This window comes from Chelonia mydas, chromosome 2 (assembly GCF_015237465.2).
Source record: "Chelonia mydas isolate rCheMyd1 chromosome 2, rCheMyd1.pri.v2, whole genome shotgun sequence".
Classification (NCBI taxonomy): domain Eukaryota; kingdom Metazoa; phylum Chordata; order Testudines; family Cheloniidae; genus Chelonia; species Chelonia mydas.
In genome coordinates this window covers 262,334,073-262,354,430 of record NC_057850.1, presented here as the reverse complement: position 1 = coordinate 262,354,430, position 20,358 = coordinate 262,334,073, and the positions used below count along the sequence as shown (strand labels likewise).

The window sequence follows — 20,358 nt, the reverse complement described above, 5'->3', positions numbered from 1 at the left end:
ATGGCTGAAATCCCAGTGCAGAAAAGGAAATAATTTCCTTATACCCTTCTTTGACAAACTACATCAAAGGCTCTTTGAAAGTCCTAATAAACAATGGAAATCGGTTCCCTTGTAACCACCATTTTGTCAACATCCTCAAAAATTTCAAACATTGAAGAGACCTGATTCTCCTTTACAGAAGCCAATTTTTCTCTATCACACCATGTCCACATACGTGTTTTATAATAACCATTTCAGCCAAACAGGTATCCCTAATCCTCTGACTGACAGAAGCTGTGACTGTATGACAGTGGATGGATCACTGGACAATTGCCCTGTCCTATTAATTCCCTCTGAAGCCTCTGGCACCAGCCACTGTCAGAGACAGAATACTGGGCTAGATGGACTGTTGGTCTGACTCAGTGTGGCCATTCTTATGTTCTTTAATCTTCCTAGTACCATAGAAAAGTGAATTAGTCCGGAATTACAAAAAGAAACCTTGGAAACTGTAAAAAAAAAAAAAACCACACACACACCCCATGTGTCCATCCACCCGCCTGCCTTCCACCAGACCATCCCTGCATTCTCATCCACACCCAGATGCCCACCCATCCACCGCCAGGCCACCCTGCAAGCCTGCCACACGCTACCAAGTCACACCCATGTCCCCATCCATACACCCATCTGCTGCCAGGCCACTCCTGAGTGACAGACTGTGAGCTCACCAGGCTGCCCCCACAGGCCAATGCACCTGCAACCAGGCCACCCCATATGCCTGATTATCCACCCCCAGGCTGTCATAGAATCATAGAATATCAGGGTTGGAAGGGACCTCAGGAGGTCATCTAGTCCAACACCCTGCTCAAAGCAGGACCAATCCCCAACTAAATCATCCCCAGCCATCTGCTTCCAGGCCACCCCCAGATGATTCCCTGCCTGCTGCCAGGCTGCTCCCACCTGCCAGGCCACCCCCGCATGTCTACCCACCCCAAGTATTCCCACCTACCTACCTACCACCAGGCCACACCTGCATGTCTGCCAACTGCCATACCACCCCCGCATGCCTGCACATCTGAAACCCAGATGCCCCTGCCCACATGCCCGCTCACTACCCCCCACCACCACGCCACACCTGCATGTCCACCCACACATGCACTGCCAAGCCATTCCACAGGCCAGCCCAATATATCAGGTGTATTCTCACAATATATTCCTTAACTAGTTCTGTAGGACACAAGTACAATGGTCACCACCTCTCAGTTCTTACACAAACAGCATACCACTTCAATGTCCCTAGCCTTGCAGATCTCACTGTATCTAATGTTTGTAAATTACAAATTACACTGTAAACAGCCAGGATTGGCATGTCCTGAATTATGGAGACACTTAGGGAATCTGAAAAGTGAGCGTTTAAGATTCCTGTGATCTTGATATAGAAGCCCTCAGCTGATGTCTTGGAAATGTCATAGCAGGGAGACCTCAAAAGAGAAAGTTCACATGATCATTGAAATTCATTCAGCATTTGTACTCCTACGACTTTCCAGTACTCTGATGTTTGCTAAATTTAAAGTCTCCTTAAGAAATCCCAATGTCATAAGCTGTGATTGTTCTCAATCACTGGCAGGAACATCTGCAGAACATGTTCTCCAATAATGGTGGGATAGGGGCTTGCAATTCCCCATAAATGGAGAGCTTGAGTGTCAGGAGGTCTCCAAACACTGTAGTAATCTTATAAAGATTTAATGATTCCTTAAAGCATAGCACCCAAACCATCTAAGATTCCCTAACCAATGAGTGCCTATGGACTGCTAAGGACCTGCAGAGCTAATCTCTTAGAACCCCTCAAAGCCACCTGTTAGGTAGCCAGAAGATAGAGGAGAGCTAAGTATAAGACAAGTACCAGAGGCAGCACCATTCAAGGCTTTACTGGGCTTTCATCAGAATTAAAAAACAAACAACACACAAAAGTTTGACAACAGAACCAAGTGTCCAATGAGCCCATTAGGGTCAGAACCAGTTCAAACCCTGCACTGTGATCAGGTTCAAAAGCAAACCATTCACCATTCATGGAGAGTCAAGAGCAGAAATTGCAGCACACATTCCCCCAAACCCAACCCTGTATTATCAATGACTCCGTGCATGTCCTGGGGGCTTCACAGATCTCTGTGTTCTAGCTATATGGCATTTTGCCGAAGCCCCCAGAAGATACTGTAGGGGCTGCTTTCAGCCCACCACAGAGCCTCCAGTCTCCACTCACTCCTCTATTCAGACCAAGCCAGCTCACTAACTTTCCCGACTCACCACCCCATGGACCAGAAACTCAAAAAGTTTGCTTTTCGTAGCTTTGCGAGCCCCTCCTGTAACTTCATCTGTAGCCATCAGGGTCTGCTCAGCCTCTCTCACTCTCTCTCTTCCTCTTTCTTTCCCTTTTCTGCCTTTTTCTCCAACTCTCCCCTCTGAGTCCTGCTGGGCTCTCACACTTCTAATAGAGCTGAGTGGGGAGGGGGCCCCTTCAGGGCTTTCCTGACGGCCCACTCACGCTAATCCTCAGCTGCTGCATTCCTCAACTGATAAGCCAGAAATAGTTTGTGCTGCCGGGTTCTCTGTGTTTACTCTGCAGGGACAGAAAATCCAGCTTTTTAAACCTCTCTGTCCAAACAACAGAGATAAGCAGGAGGCAAACTGAAAACACGTCTGAGCTTTTTAGTAGCAGTACGGCAATCTCTCCTCCTCAGCATGAGGGGATGGCAGATTCTGAGCAATGAGATGGGGGGGCAGGGCTTCGGCAATGACATGAAACTCAGTCCTCACAGAGAGATTTTTCCAGTTGGAAAATGCACCAAGCAAGCAGTGGGAAACAATGGCTTTCCCCTGCTCCCACTACTCCTCCTGCACTGTATTTCCAGGCCTTTTCCCCAGAGACCTGGCAGGCAGCACACACAAACATTCACTGGCAGCATTTCCAGCAAATGAGACTGAGAACTAAGCCCTTTAGACAAGAAAGAGAAATAGCAGGAGAGAGAGAGAGCTGGGAAAAAAGAGTGTGTGTATGTGTGATAGAGAGAGACAGAACAGAAAAAGGACACAGAGAAGGGGAGTCTGTGAAAAAAGGAACGGGTGTAGCATAGAGCTAGTGACTGGGGCATGCTGCTTGATTTGCTGCTCCCCTTCTACAATGCCCCCATAACCTTGCCAGGGTGACCTGCCCTTATTCTTACATACTAGAGTGACAGACACCTCAAAGGTGATTGATGAGCACAAACAATAACACCATGGGTGCCATTAAGCATAAATATCAAGCCAGGTGTAACAAAAAGCCTAATGTAAACAAGAAAGCATGTCTTCCCCAGGAAATAAAAGCTGCATACTATGGGAAACATGGAGTATACCTGCCACGCCCAGTTAAGTGAAAAAGAAGAGATGGGTAAAGTAAAAAGACATTGACTATGGATTTTACATATGTATGCAGTGTTGTTGTAGCCATATCAACCCCAGGGCAATAGAGTGACAAGGTGGCTGAGGTAATATAGATTTTACAGCCCATTTCATACTGCAGATGCCCTAAGACTTCACCCAGCAAATGAGTTAGACACTGGCAATTCAGTGACTGTAGACAAACATAGCAGCCATTCCCTACTCAGCAGGGCTGGCTCTTCCATAATGGTAGAATGGACAGTGGTGGCCTGGGGCAGCAATCTGCTTACTGACTGCTTCTTGCATGTCTGCAGCTTGTGAAGGGTTGACATTTTGCTGTTTGCCTACCACAGCAATACAGGAGATGTTGCCAGGTCACAAGAGGGGTTTATCCTATTCTTCAGCTGGAGATTCTTGTTTAGGGGCTCAGAATTGTCTGGTCAGACTATGAGCAGGGAAATGACCTGATCTCAAATATATCACTGCCTAGACCATTGTACTGAGAACCAAACCCACAGAGGAAATACTGGTTTCAGAGTAACAGCCGTGTTAGTCTGTATTCGCAAAAAGAAAAGGAAAGGAGTACTTGTGGCATCTTAGAGACTAACCAATTTATTTGAGCATAAGCTTTCGTGAGCTACAGCTCACTTCACTAACACGGCTGTTACTCTGAAAAAAGAAAAGGAGTACTTGTGGCACCTTAGAGACTAACCAATTTATTTGAGCATAAGCTTTCGTGAGTTACAGCTCACTTCATCGGATGCATTTCATCGGAACTTTCCACAGTATGCATCCGTTGAAGTGAGCTGTAGCTCACGAAAGCTTATACTCAAATAAATTGGTTAGTCTCTAAGGTGCCACAAGTACTCCTTTTCTTTTTAGAGGAAATACTGAGTAAGCTGGAACTGAGCAGCAAGTCACAGGCGTCTCTGGGTTAATGTATCAATTCCCCAAATCCCTCAGGCCCTCACATACAGGGGAAACAGGACTTCTTAACTCTTCAGCGTGGCCCTAACCCAAGCACTAGTATCCAGGGATCTCTGCAGGAATACCAGAAATGCTAGGAAGATGGGATCTTCTGTCAACTAGCTCTCTCAGAAGAAACCTGCCCAGCAGACCAGCATGTCTTCATCCAGCAGATCACCCATTCCTGAGATATTGTCTGTGGCTTAGACAAAACACACCCGTGATCTGGTTTCAGACAACTGTGTGTCTCCTCCATTTTTGGTGAGGCAGCATCTGGCTTGTATCTCTTCAGTCTCATCTCCCTTTCAGGTCCCAAAAGCATACTGAAATGCATGGGCCATCCTTTTTAGCCCTTTGTCTAGCCCTTTGTGGTAGCACAACAAACACTGCCAAGTCCTCATCACAAAACACATCCATCTCTGGTTGCTGCCATCTTTGGGGAAATCACCAACTTCAGTAGCAATAGGATTATTGAAACATCTCTCTCTAAAGGTATTCCTATTATTTCTAATGTGGATCCCAATCAGTGCCCATTTTATTAATCAGTATACCAATAACTAACACAGAGTTAATTAACCAAATCCAGACTGGATGCCTTCCTGTAAGATACATTAGCCAACAAATGACTGGACTCAATGCAGGGGTAATAGGGTGAAATACACTGGTCTGTGCTATCCAGGAGGTCAGACTATATGATCTAACGGTCCCTTATGGCCTTAAACTCTATGAATCTATTAACAGTTCCAGCCTCAGAGAGATCACAATATCAGATATAAAAATCTCCTAATTCATTCCCATCTTCTGTATGATTGGATGGGAGCTATAATAAATAACCCTTCTAATATAGTTTCCCCCTTATATAATCAAATATATCTACACACGAAAGATAAATACATCATTTACACAGACAGACACACAAATATACAGGCAGATACAAAGGCTCAACACACACAGAGGATATTAAAACTGCTGTCACTCAGCCACACGGCAAGACATGAGGTTGCAAAGACACAGCTCTCCAGAATCAGCCTAGCTGATGTAAGAAAAGACATTTATTGTCTAGCTCCTCTGTTTCAGGTGTTTATAGCACTCCCACAAGTTTATGAATAGACCTTCACCCCAATGCCACAAAAAGCAGAACCTCATCCAAATCTATTTATCATAAACGCACCCCCATCCCTACTCAGCCCCCGTCACTGTACTATTTGAGCTATGAATGTGTGAAAGGAGTGTCTTGTGGTGTAGGGCTACGCCTTGCCTCAGCCAGTGCTGGCTGCTGCAGCAGTCAAAACAGGAATCCCCCTTAATGTCCCCCCATCTCTCCTTCAGTCACTGAAGCACCAACAGCACCAAATGGCAACGGCTTTTCTCCCAGCAGTGCAGGCAGGGAGAGCCAGGGAGCAGGAGCTAGTGGTCCCACAGCTGGAGCACAAAGGCAGCCTGGGCCCCTGACCTGTGGTGAGCCTGGAGCCGGGATGTGCTGTACACATTCCTTCCCAGCAGGACGCTGCCTGTGAGCACTGGGGTCCCTGGAGCAGATGAGAGCCAGCAGAAGGAAGTGAGCATGCTCAGTGAGCAAACTCTCTCTGTGAAGGTCAGCCCCTGGCCTAGCTGCAGGACTCAAAAGGCAGCAGCTGGAGGGAGGGAGGGAGAGAAGGAGGGTGAGGAAGGATGGACTAGGAAAGTTAACTCCTTCTGTCCCAGAAAACATGGCTTGTGCACCTCACAATGACCTACTCTCATAGCACACACCAACCCCCTGAGAATGCCCTGAGTGTCCCTATTCCCACAGAGTGGGACCCGCAGGAGGCAGCGCAGGGCTCAGTGCCCAGGAACAAGGAAACCATTCACGCTCAGACAGAAGCTGGAGACCTGGAGTGTTCTCTGTGGAGGCCTTGACAGAGAAAGAGAGAAAGCTGCAGTACTCTGGTGGGGAGAGGGAGGGAGAAGGAGCTCACAACCTTATCTGTGGGAGGGGGAGTAGGGAGATCCCCATCCACATAGCATTCTCTAAAGCGGGGAAGAGACCCTCCTCCCCCAGTGTACACTGTGGGATACAGGGAGAGACCTGTCTTGCCTGGGGGACACACGGAGATCAAACAAGCTTTGCACCCACCTTGTTTTCCTGTTCCTTTTACAAATCGCTTTTTGGCCCCTATGTGAAAGCATTTTAGTAGTCTGAGGAGCAGTAACAGAGACACCTCATTCCCTCCATCCTCCTTCCCTGGGCCCAGTCTTTCCTAGAGTCGTAAGTCCCCAGACCTGGGCCTTTCTTATCTAAAATATAGATATAAAGCAGAATCTGGGATCTTTTAAGGACATTTTGACACGCTTATTTAGAACTGGATGTGACAAATCCACTCAGGAGGAATCTGAAAAACACTCGCTATAGACAGGTTTCAGAGTAGCAGCCGTGTTAGTCTGTATTCGCAAAAAGAAAAGGAGTACTTGTGGCATTTTTTAGAGACTAACCAATTTATCTGAGCATAAGCTTTGGTGAGCTACAGCTCACTTCATCAGATGCATGCAGTGGAAAATACAGTGAGGAGATTTATGTACACACAGACCATGAAAAAATGGGTGTTTATCATACACATTGTAATGAGAGTGATCACTTAAGATGAGCTATTGCCAGCAGGAGAGTGGGGTGGGGGGAGAGAAAACCTTTTGAAGTGATAATCAAGGTGGGCCATTTCCAGCACATTTTCAGGAGTTAACAAGAACGTCTGAGGAACAGTGGCGGGGTAGGAGGGGGGGAATAAACAAGGGGAAATAGTTTTACTTTGTATAATGACTCAACCATTCCCAGTCTCTATTCAAGCCTAAATTAATATGCCATCATGTGCCAGGAATGCCCCTCTGCCATGTACATTGGTCAAACTGGACAGTCTCTACGTAAAAGAATAAATGGACACAAATCAGATGTCAAGAATTATAACATTCATAAACCAGTCGGAGAACACTTCAATCTCTCTGGTCACTCGATTCCTGACCTAAAAGTGGCAAATTCTTCAACAAAAAACTACAAAAACAGACTCCAACGAGAGACTGCTGAATTGGAATTAATTTGCAAATTGGATACAATTAACGTAGGCTTGAATAGAGACTGGGAGTGGTTGAGTCATTATACAAAGTAAAACTATTTCCCCTTGTTTATTCCCGACCCCCCCCCCCCCCGCCACTGTTCCTCAGACGTTTCTTGTTAACTCCTGAAAATGTGCTGGAAATGGCCCACCTTGATTATCACTTCAAAAGGTTTTCTCTCCCCCCACCCCACTCTCCTGCTGGTAATAGCTCATCTTAAGTGATCACTCTCCTTACAATGTGTATGATAAACACCCATTTTTTCATGGTCTGTGTGTACATAAATCTCCTCACTGTATTTTCCACTGCATGCATCCGATGAAGTGAGCTGTAGCTCATGAAAGCTTATGCTCAAATAAATTGGTTAGTCTCTAAGGTGCCACAAGTACTCCTTTTCTCTTTACTCGCTATAGAATTTAAGCTTTCGTTAAAAACAAAACAAAAGTTTAGTCCTTATGGTTATGAAGGAACCTTCCGGATATGACCACAACGCAACACTGTCTGCCTGAGTCTGTAGACAGGAACACAGGACGTGCAGTATCAGATCAGACTGGTGGCACATGTAATTCAATATTCTATTTCCACCAGTCTCAGATGCTTAAGAGGAAGGTATCCATTATGGCTTTTGTTTTGGGGTTTTGTTTGCTATGTTATGGAATAATCTCACAAGTTAAATTTGTTCTTAATCCAGTTTGTGGTTGGTTTATTTATTATGCCCTGAAGCAGAAAGGGATTAGATCTCTATATACATTTTTACCCTAATTTAACTGTAATTATTCTTATTCACTCTAGTAATCCCCCCCAAAAAATTAAATATAAATTAAAAGAAAGTCAAACCCTCAAAAGTTAGGGAACACCATAAGAATGGCCATACTGGGTCAGACCAACGATCCATCTAATCCAGTGTCTTGTCTTCTCACTGTGGCCAATGGCAGGTGCTTCACAGGGAATGAACAGACCAGGCAATCATGGAGTGATCCGTCACCTGTCGTCCACTCCCAGCTTCTAGAAGTCAGAGGCTACAGCCACCCAGAGCATGGGGTTGCATCCCTGACCATTTAAGCTAATAGCTATTGATGGACCTATCATCCATGAATTTATCTCATTCTTTGTGAACCCCATTATAGTTTTGGCCCTCACAACATCCCCTGGCAATGAGTTCCACAGGTTGAATGTGCATTGTGTGAAGAAATACTTCCTTTTGTTTTAAACCTGCTGCCTATTAATTTCATTTGGTGACCCCTAGTTCTTACCTTATGAGAAGAAGTAAATAACACTTCCTTAGTCACTTTCTCCACACCATTCAAGTTTTTATAGATATCTGTCATATTTCCCCCCTTAGTCATCCCTTTTCCAAGATGAAAAATCCCAGTCTTTTAAATCTCTCCTCATAGGGAAGCTGTTTCATACCCTTAATCATTTTTGTTGCCCTTCTCTTGTATCTTTTTTGAGATGAGGTGACCAGAACTGCATGCAGTATTCAAGCTGTGGATGTACCATTAGTATATATCATGGTATTATGATATTTTCTGTCTTACTGTATTATCTATCCCTTTCCTAATGGTTGCTAACGTTGTTAGCTTTTTTGACTGCCTCTGCACATTAAGTGAATGTTTTCATAGAACTAACCACAAAGACTCCACAATGGGTTTCTTGAGTGGTAACAGCTAATTTAGATCCCATCATTTTGTACGTATACCTTTTATTATGTTTTCCAATGTGCATTATTTTGCATTTATCAGCACTGAATTTCATCTGCCATTTTGTTGCCCAGTCACCCCGTTTTCTGAGATCCCTTTGTAACTCTTCACAGTCTGCTTTGGACTTAACTATCTTGTATAATTTTATATGTCTGCAAATTTTGCTACCTCAGTGTTTAGGCCTTTTTCCAGATCATTTATGAATATGGACACCACTCTCTCGCCATTATGAAAACTGATCTTTTATTCTTACCCTTTGTTTACTGTCTTTTAACCAGCTACTGACCATGAGAGCACTGTCTCTCTTATCCCATGACTGCATAGTAAGTCTTCTGTGAGGGACCTTGTCAAAGGCTTTCTGAAAGTTCAGGTACACTGTATCCACTGGATCACCTTCTACACATTTGTTGACCCCCTCAAATAATTCTAATACAGTGATTTTCAACCTTTTTTCATTTGCAGACCCCTAAAAAATGTCAAATGGAGATGTGGACCCCTCTGGCAATCTTAGATAGTCTGCGAAGCTGCAGCGGGCCGCGGACCACAGGTTGAAAACCACTGCTCTATGGTAATGACAACCTTTCACAGGCCCCTTAGACGTAGCCTGCGGACCCCCAGAGGTCCATGGACATCAGCTTGAAAACTACTGTTCTAATAGATTGGTGAGGAATGGCTTCCCTTTACAAAAGCCAGGCTGACACTTTCCCAACAAATCGTGTTCATCTGTGTGTCTGATAATTCTGTTCTTCACTATAGTTTCAACCAATTGGCCTAGCACTGATAGGTTGCCTCTAGAGCCTTTTTCAAAAATTGTTATCACATTAGCTCTCCTCCAGTCATCTGGTACAGAAGCTGATTTAAATGATAGGTTAACATACCACACTTAATAGTTCTGCAATTTCACATTTGAGTTCATTCAGAACTCTTGGGTGAATACCATCTGATCCTGGTGACTTATTACTGTGTATTTATCAATTTGTTCCAAAACCTCTATTGACACCTCAATCAGGAACAGTTCCTCAGATTTGTCACCTAAAAAGAATGGCTCAGGCTTTGGGACTCTCCCTCACATCCTTGGCAGTGAAGACTGATGTAAAGAATTCTTTTAGCTTCTCCACAATGGCCTTATCTTCCTCAAGTGCTCCTTTAGCACCTTGACTGTCCAATGGCCCTACTGACTGTTTGGCCCGCTTCTTATGTATTTACATTTTTTTTGCTGTTTGTTTTTGAGTGTTTTGCTAGTTGCTCTTCAAATTCTTTTTTGCCCTGCCTAATTATACTTTTACACTAGACTTGCCAGAGTTTTGCTCCTTTCCATTTTCCTCAGTAGGATTTGACTTCTAATTTTTAAAGGATGCCTTTTTGCCTCTAACTGCTGCTTCTCTTACTTTGTTTAGTCATGGTGACTCGTTTTTGGTCCTCTTACTGTGTATTTTTAATTTGGGATATACATTTAATTTGGGATATACATCTGAGATTTTATTATGGCGTTTTTTTTTTTAAGTTTTCATGCAGCTTGCAGGAATTTCACTTTTGTGACTTTACCTTTTACTTTCCATTTAACTACAGAAGAACCTCAGAGTTACGAAAACCAGAGTTACAAACTGACCAGTCAGCCATACACCTTGTTTGGAACTGGAAGTACACAATCAGGCAGCATCAGAGACCAAAAAAAAAAAAGCAAATACAGTGCAGTACGTAAACTACTAAAAAAAAGGGAAAGCAGAATTTTTCATTTGCATAGTAAAGTTTCAAAGCTCTATTAAGTCAATGTTCAGCTGTAAACTTTTAAAAGAACAACCATAATGTTTTGTACAGGGTTACGAACATTTCAGAGGGTATGTCTACACTACGAAATTAGGTCGAATTTATAAAAGTTGGTTTTTTAGAAATCGTTTTTAAATAGTCGATTGTGTGTGTCCCCACACAAAATGCTCTAAGTGCATTAAGTGCATTAACTCGGCGGAGTGCTTCCACAGTACCGAGGCTAGCGTCGACTTCCGGAGTGTTGCACTGTGGGTAGCTATCCCACAGTTCCCGCAGTCTCCGCTGCCCATTGGAATTCTGGGTTGAGATCCCAGTGCCTGATGGGGCAAAAAACATTGTCGCGGGTGGTTCTGGGTACATGTCATCAGGCCCTCCTTCCCTCCCTCCCTCTGTGAAAGCAATGGCAGACAATCGTTTCGCGCCTTTTTTCATGAGTTACCTGTGCAGACGCCATACCACGGCAAGCATGGAGCCTGCTCAGCTCACTGTCACCATATGTCTCCTGGGTGCTGGCAGACGTGGTACTGCATTGCTACACAGCAGCAGCAACCCATTGCCTTGTGGCAGCAGACGGTACAAGAGGACTGGTAGCCGTCATCGTCATGTCCGAGGTGCTCCTGGCCACGTTAGCCAGGAGCGCCTGGGCAGACATGGGTGCAGGGACTACATTAGGAGTGACTCGATCAGGTCACTCTCTTTAGTCCTGCAGGCAGTCCTATTCTACCATCTTTTGGTGAGCAGGCAGGCAATATGGATGGCTAGCAGTCCTATTTTACCATCTTCTGCTGAGCAGCCAAGAGATGTGGATGGCTTGCAGTCCTTCTGCACCGTCTGCTGCCAGCCAAAGATGTAAAAGATAGATGGAGTGGATCAAAACAAGAAATAGACCAGATTTGTTTTGTACTTATTTGCTCCCTCCATCCCTCCGTGAAGCCCTGCCTGAAATACTCCTTGATGTAAAGCCACCCCCTTTGTTGATTTTAATTCCCTGTAAGCCAACCCTGAAAGCCATGTCGTCAGTCGCCCCTCCCTCCGTCAGAGCAATGGCAGACAATCGTTCCGCACCTTTTTTCTGTGTGGACGCCATACCGTGGCAAGCATGGAGCCCGCTCAGCTCACTTTGGCAATTAGGAGCATATTAAACACCACACGCATTATCCAGCAGTATATGCAGCACCAGAACCTGGCAAAGTGATACCGGGCGAGTAGGCGACATCAGCGCGGTGACGTGAGTGATGAGGACATGGACACAGACTTCTCTCAAAGCATGGGCCCTGCCAATGTGGGCATCATGGTGCTAATGGGGCAGGTTCATGCCGTGGAACGCTGATTCTGGGCCCACGAAACAAGCACAGACTGGTGGGACCGCATAGTGTTGCAGGTCTGGGACAATTCCCAGTGGCTGCGAAACTTTCGCATGCGTAAGGGCACTTTCATGGAACTTTGTGACTTGCTTTCCCCTGCCCTGAAGTGCATGAATACCAAGATGAGAGCAGCCCTCACAGTTGAGAAGTGAGTGGCAATAGCCCTGTGGAAGCCTGCAACGCCAGACAGCTACCGGTCAGTCGGGAATCAATTTGGAGTGGGCAAATCTACTGTGGGGGCTGCTGTGATGCAAGTAGCCAAAGCAATCAAAGATCTGTTGATATCAAGGATAGTGACCCTGGGAAATGTGCAGGTCATAGTGGATGGCTTTGCTGCAATGGAATTCCCTAACTGTGGTGGGGTAATAGACGGAATCCATATCCCTATCTCGGCACCGGAGCACCAAGCCGGCAAGTACATAAACCGCAAGGGGTACTTTTCAATAGTGCTGCAAGCACTGGTGGATCACAAGGGACATTTCACCAACATCAATGTGGGATGTCTGGGAAAGGTACATGATGCTCGCATCTTCAGGAACTCTGGTCTGTTTCAAAAGCTGCAGGAAGGGACTTTATTCCCAGACCAGAAAATAACTGTTGGGGATGTTGAAATGCCTATAGTTATCCTTGGGGACCCAGCCTACCCCTTAATGCCATGGCTCATGAAGCCGTACACAGGCAGCCTGGACAGTAGTCAGGAGCTGTTCAACTACAGGCTGAGCAAGTGCAGAATGGTGGTAGAATGTGCATTTGGATGTTTAAAAGCGCGCTCGTGCAGTTTACTAACTCGGTTAGACCTCAGTGAAACCAATATTCCCACTGTTATTACTGCTTGCTGTGCGCTCCACAATATCTGTGAGAGTAAGGGGGAGAAGTTTATGGCGGGGTGGGAGGTTGAGGCAAATCGCCTGGCTGCTGGTTTCGCACAGCCAGACACCAGGGCGGTTAGAAGAGCACAGGAGTGCGCGCTGTGCATCAGAGAAGCTTTGAAAACCAGTTTCATGACTGGACAGGCTACGGTGTGAAAGTTCTGTTTGTTTCTCCTTGATGAAACCCCCCGCCCCTTGGTTCACTCTACTTCCCTGTAAGCTAACCACCCTCCCCTCCTCCCTTCGATCACCACTTGCAGAGGCAATAAAGTCATTGTTGCTTCACATTCATGTATTCTTTATTCATTCATCACAAAAATAGGGGGATAACTACCAAGGTAGCCCAGGAGGGGTGGTGGAGGAGAGAAGCACCAGGAGAGGTGGTGGAGAAGGGAAGGACAAGGCCACACAGCACTTTAAAAGTTTACAATTTTAAAACTTATTGAATGCCAGCCTTCTGTTGCTTGGGCAATCCTCTGTGGTGGAGTGGCTGGAGGCCCCCACACCGCATTCTTGGGCGTCTGGGTGAGGAGGCTATGGAGCTTGGGGAGGAGGGTGGTTGGTTACACAGGGGCTGTAGCGGCGGTCTGTGCTCCAGCTGCCTTTCCTGCAGCTCAACCATACGCTGGAGCATATTGGTTTGATCCTCCAGCAGCCTCAGCATTGAATCCTGCCTCCTCTCATCACACTGCTGCCACCTTTCAGCTTTAGCCCTCTCTTCAGCCTGTCACTTACTCTCTTCAGCCCACCACCTCTCCTCCCGGTCATTTTGTGCTTTCCTGCACTCTGACATTGTCTGCCTCCATGCATTCGTCTGTGCTCTGTCAGTGTGGGAGGAGAGCATGAGCTCAGAGAACATTTCATCACGAGTGCGTTTTTTTTGCCTTCTAATCTTCGCTAGCCTCTGGGAAGGAGACGATCCTGTGATCATTGAAACACATGCAGCTGGTGGAGAAAAAAAAAGGGACAGTGGTATTTTAAAAAGACACATTTTGTAGAACAATGGGTACACTCTTTCACGGTAAACCTTGCTGTTAACATTACATACATAGCACATGTGCTTTTGTTACAAGGTAGCATTTTGCCTCCCCCCAGCGCGTGGCTAGCCCCTCCACCCTCCCCGTGGCTAACTGCGGGGAACATTTCTGTTCAGCCACAGGCAAACAGCCCAGCAGGAACGGGCTCCTCTGAGTGTCCCCTTAAGAAAAGCACCCTATTTCAACCAGGTGACCATGAATGATATCACTCTCTTGAGGATAACACAGAGAGATAAAGAACGGATGTTGTTTGAACGCCAGCAAACATACACTGCAATGCTTTGTTCTACAATGATTCCCGAATACGTGCTACTGGCCTGGAGTGGTAAAGTGTCCTACCATGGAGGACGCAATAAGGCTGCCCTCCCCAGAAACCTTTTGCAAAGGCTTTGGGAGTATACCCAGGAGAGCCACGAATGCCAGGGCAAATTAATCATTAAACATGCTTGCTTTTAAACCATGTATAGTATTTTAAAAGGTACACTCACCAAAGGTCTCTTCTCCTCCTGGCGGGTCCGGGAGGCAGCCTTGGGTGGGTTCAGGGGGTACTGGCTCCAGGTCCAGGGTGAGAAACAGTTCCTGGCTGTCGGGAAAACCGGTTTCTCCACTTGCTTGCTGTGAGCTATCTACAACCTCATCATCATCTTCTTCCTCGTCCCCAAACCCTGCTTTCATGTTGGCTCCATCTCCATTGAAGGAGTCAAACAACACGGCTGGGGTAGTGGTGGCTGAACCCCCTAAAATGGCATGCAGCTCATCATAGAAACGGCATGTTTGGGGCTCTGACCTGGAGTGGTCGTTCACCTCTCTGGTTTTCTGGTAGGCTTGCCTCAGCTCCTTAAGTTTCACGTGGCACTGGTTTGGGTCCCTGTTACGGCCTCTGTCCTTCATGCCCTGGGAGATTTTGACAAATGTTTTGGCATTTCGAAAACTGGAACGGAGTTCTGATAGCACGGATTCCTCTCCCCATACAGCGATCAGATCCCATACCTCCCGTTCGGTCCATGCTGGAGCTCTTTTGCAATTCTGGGACTCCATCATGGTCACCTCTGCTGATGAGCTCTGCATGGTCACCTCTGCTGATGAGCTCTGCATGGTCACCTGCAGCTTGCCACGGTGGCCAAACAGGAATTGAAATTCAAAAGTTCACGGGCCTTTTCCTGTCTATCTGGCCAGTGCATCTGAGTTGAGAGTGCTGTCCAGAGCTGTCACAATGGAGCACTCTGGGATAGCTCCCGGAGGCCAATACCATCTAATTGCATCCACAGTACCCCAAATTTGACCCGGCAAGGCTGATTTAAGCGCCAATCCCCTTGTCAGGGGTGGAGTACGGAAATCGATTTTAAGAGCCCTTTAAGTCGAAAAAAAGGGCTTCATCCTGTGGACGGGTGCAGGATTAAATCGACTTAACGCTGCTAAATTCGACCTCAACTCCTAGTGTAGACCAGGGCAGAGTTACGAACAACCTCCATTCCTGAGGTGTTCGTAACTCTGAGGTTCTACTGTAGCTTCTTCATTTTTTGTGTAGTTCTCCTTTCTGAAGTTAAATGCTACTGTGATGGGCTTCTTTGTGTTTTCCCCCTCACAAGACTTCTAAATTGAACTATATTAGGATTACTATTACTGAGTAGTTCAGCTATATTCACCTCTTGGACCAGATCCTGAGCTCCACTTAGGACTAAATCAAGGATTGCCTCTCTACTTGTGGGTCCCAGGACTTGCTGTGTCAAGAAGCAGTCATTTATCAGATCTACTGTTGCCAGCGTAACCATAAATCTGCCCCATGTGCATCCAACCTATGCAGTGAATGAGGCAGGCATCCCAGGGAAAAAATAGTATATGATCATATAATAAAACCTAGTTCTTTTCATCAGAAGGTCTCAAAGCGCATTACTGAGAAGGTCAGTTTCATTATCCCCATTTTACAGATGGGGAAATGAAGACACAGAGAAACTTAGAGTATGGCTACACTTGAAACTTCAAAGCGCTGCTGCGGGAGCACTCCCGCAGCAGCGCTTTGAAGTGTGAGTGTGGTCGCGCGCCAGTGCTGGGAGAGAGGTCTCCCAGCGCTCCTGGTACTCCACCTCCACGAGGGGATTAGCTCATGTCATAAATACAAAGGGAAGGGTAAACACCTTTAAAATCCCTCCTGGCCAGAGGAAAAACCCTTTCACCTGTAAAGAGTTAAGAAGCTAGGATAACCTCGCTGGCACCTGACCACAATGACCAATGAGGAGACAAGATACTTTCAAAGCTGGAGGGGGGGGAAACAAAGGGTCTGGGTCTGTCTGTGTGATGCTTTTGCCGGGGACAGAACAGGAATGGAGTCTTAGAACTTAGTAAGTAATCTAGCTAGATATGCGTTAGATTCTGTTTGTTTAAATGGCTGAGAAAATAAGCTGTGCTGAATGGAGTGGATATTCCTGTTTTTGTGTCTTTTTGTAACTTAAGGTTTTTGCCTAGATGTTTTGAATCTAATTACCCTGTAAGGTATTTACTATCCCAATTTTACAGAGGTGATTCTTTTTACTTTTTCTTCTATTAAAATTCTTCTTTTAAGAACCTGAATGCTTTTTCATTGTTCTTAAGATCCAAGAGTTTGGGTCTGTGGTCACCTACGCAAATTGGTGAGGATTTTTATCAAACCTTCCCCAGAAAAAAGGGGGTAAGATTTGGGAGGATTTTGTGGGGGAAAGACGTTTCCAAACGAACTCTTTCCTAATAATAATAATACCGGTGTTAGACGTTTGGTGGTGGCAGCGAAAGTCCAAGGGCAAAGGGTAAAATAGTTTTACCTTGGGGAAGTTTTAACCTAAGCTGGTAAAAGTAATCTTAGGAGGTTTTCATGCAGGTCCCCACATCTGTACCCTAGCGTTCAGAGTGGGGAAGGAACCTTGACAGCTTAGGACACCGTTTACACTGGAGCTTTCCAGCGCTGTAACTTGCTGCGCTCAGGGGGGTGTTTTTTCACACCCCTGAGCGAGAAAGTTGCAGCGCTGTAAAGTGCCAGTGTAGCCATAGCTGAAGTGACTTACTTAAGATCACTCCACAGGCCACTGGCAAAGCTGGGAATAGAACAGGTCTACTTAGTCCCATCCAATGCTCCATGTACTTGGAGGGAGGGATAGCTCAGGGGTTTGAGCATTGGCCTGCTAAACCCACGGTTGTGAGTTCAATCCTTGAAGGGGCCATTTAGGGATCTGGGGCAAAAATTGGGGATTGGTCCTGTTTTGAGCAGGGGGTTGGACTAGATGACCTCCTGTGGTCCCTTCCAACCCTGATATTCTATTAACACTGCTCTGAGAGAAACCAGAGTATAATTAAGAATTGTAGCTGGGATGTGTCATTCCATATTCTTTATGAAAATATGCTTATGATAGGAATATGACATAATCAGATGATTTAGTTGGGGACTGGTCCTGCTTTGAGCAAGGGGTTGGACTAGATGACCTCCTGAGGTTCCTTCCAACCCTGATATTCTATTATTATGATTCTATAACTGAGATATAATTTATGCAAGATGGCTCATGTGAGATATCATTGGAAAGGATATGATTTACTGAATGTGATTATCCAATTTGTATGCCTGTATCATTTCTGAAGTTAGGAATATTAACTATGTATCTGTATTTCAACTATGCTATTTTGGGTGATGCCCACTGCTAACACTTCAGATACAACAATGGAAAGGCCAGACAAGGTCCGCAGCCCATCAGCAAGGACAATGGACTGTGAAAAGGCTTGGCCTTCCTGCGGATGCTACATACTACCACTGACTCATGAGGGCTGAGATACTACAGAGTCAGGTGGTCTTGTCAACTGATACTAAACATTACTAGGGACTTCTTGTAACTTTCCACTGAAGCTAAGGGGTGGGTCAAGTTTGGGAAACAAAGGATTCCCACCTTATGTAAATCCTATTTGAGGGTGTGGAGGAAGGCAAATAGGACTCATCCTCTCCATGGCCTGTCTGCCCAAGAGGAAAGATTGCAAAAGACACCTGAAGGGAAGGCAAGGGGGGAGTCCAGACTGAGACAGGGGTCCAGTCTGAAAAGGAATATAACTAGAACTCTGAACCACAGAAACTTTGCGACCTGCCTGCAACAATATCTAGGGTGAGAAATACTATTTGTAACTAATTTCTGTAGTGAAACTAGCTTAGTTTACATGTTTGATTTCATTTGCTTAGTAATCTGCTTTGTTCTGTTTGTTACTTCTTTTACCACTTAAAATCTGCCTTTTATCGTTAATAAAATGTGTTTATTATTAAACCCAGTTTCTGTAATTTCTAACTGGGGGGGAGGGGTCAAGAAGTGTGCACACCTCTCTCCACACTGAGGGAGGGGGAGAATTTCCTAAAATCTTTGGGTTTGTACCCCTTAAAAGGAGTGAGCACCAAGAGTGTTGGAGCAAGTCCCTTAAGCTGAGTCTTCCCAGAGTTGATCTGCAGCTGGGTGTGGCCCTGCCTGTGTGTGGGTTAGAGAAGACTTTAATAGCCTGGCTCAGCAAGACAGGTTAAGGAGGCCCATGCTGGCAGAACAGGTAGACTCAGTGGTATCTTAGCACATCAGGTGGCTTCCTAAGGGGTATAACCCATCACAGTAGCAGAATGCGTATGCACAAGGGGACAGAATTAAGGTTGCATGGGCAACTGTAAATATGGCATTTCCTAACTTTCAAGTGTGAAACCTTGCAACCTAAATATTTCTTTTAACATAGTATTTTGTATATAATTTCCTAAAAAAATAAAAAACAAATGATATTACATACCTACCCCCTAACATATCATCAGGATTTGAACCCAGATCCAACAGCACCACAGCATAAACTTCTACTATCTGAGACCATGTCTACACTAGCGAGTTTACAGTGGTTCAGCTGTACTGATGCAGCAGCGCATCTGTCAGACCTCCTGTGCAGCTGCTGTATGCCAACAGGAGAGAGCTCTCCCGTCACCACCACCAATGAGTGGTGGTAGCTATGTCGGCGGGAGAGTGTCCCCCCACCAACATAGCACTGTCCACACCAGTGCTTATGTTGGTGTAACTTATATCGCTCAGGAGTGGGGGTTTTCCACACCTCTGGGTGACATAAATAGTAGTTAGACATAGCCCGAGTTACAGGATTACCACCTTCGGTTACAGCAGGACAAGGCTACTATCCCAGAGTGGTGGATAGGCTGTGGGGTCCAGGAAGTGGTCAGACTGAGTCCAGCCTGGTGCTCCTCCTTCATTACTCTATGTCATGCCCCTAGCAGAAAGGCCACGTGAGAGAGCGCGCGAATGAGAGAAAGAGAGCACCTGGCCCAGCCCAGCTCTCTTCCCCACTCCTGCTGCTCTATTTGCGCCACCAGCTCCCAGGCACTCCTAGTGCAGGATGTACTCCTGCAGCAGCGATGTGGCCACAGCTCTTTAGAATGTTTGTGTTGAATTACAAGAGGGTCATATACTTCATTGTTTCTGTAGGCTGAGTGCATTGCATGTACCAAGGGCTCCATGCATTCTTCTATGCCCCCCCTGCAAAGATTCCCTTCCCATTCCCCTCTGTTTCAGGGACTCCTTGCAACGCCCACTCTCCTCCTTCATGCCAGGAGCTTTGTGCCACCCCATTCCTCCCATGCCTGGGGCTCTGTATGCCTCCCCCCCCCCCCACGTACCACAAGCCAGGGGCTCTGTGTCCCTCATATCCCCTTCCTATCATACCACTGTCCCCCACTCTCCCTCCACACGCCAAGGGATCACCTCTTCACCACTATGGCAGGAGCTCCATGTGCCCCACATTCTCCTATACCCATTACTCCACCTTCTCCACTATGCCAGTGGCTCTGTGTACCCCATTCCACCATGCCTCGAATACCAAGCTCTCCCCCCAACACACACATTCTTATTTTTCTTTCTGCCTGGGAAAGAACTTATTCAGGGTGTCAATATTTTCCCACTGTATTAGAAGGATCAGCAAAACTGGGGAGGTGGGGGTGTGAGGTATTCTTATGCTGGAAGGTGTTAATGGCTGCCATCAACCAGTTCTTTGATCTACAAAAAGAAAAGGAGGACTTGTGGCACCTTAGAGACTAACAAATTTATTTCAGCATAAGCTTTCGTGAGCTCCAGCTCACTTCATTGGATGCATGTAGTGATCTAGACAGTTTTGAAGCTGCTGCTAACCAGATCCCAGGGGC

General features: G+C 46.0%; 1 protein-coding gene across 8 annotated transcripts in view; it reads right to left on the bottom strand.

The window, feature by feature from the left end:
- The window catches only part of SMARCD3 (SWI/SNF related, matrix associated, actin dependent regulator of chromatin, subfamily d, member 3), a 246,792-nt gene that overhangs the window by 153,580 nt on the left and 72,854 nt on the right, over window positions 1-20,358 (bottom strand). Inside the window, exon 1 of one of the 8 annotated variants that reach the window (XM_043541890.1) lies at window positions 5,813-5,990. The exons of 5 other annotated variants lie outside the window; for them this stretch is intronic. Coding sequence is in view for 2 of the 3 variants with exons in the window: in XM_037891522.2 (XP_037747450.1) it covers window positions 2,281-2,358 (78 nt within the window). In the remaining variant the exon portion in view is untranslated. Of the gene's footprint in view, window positions 1-2,280; window positions 2,461-5,812; window positions 5,991-20,358 lie in introns of those variants that run through there. 2 more of the 8 variants (XM_037891522.2, XM_043541893.1) reach the window with 2 other exon arrangements.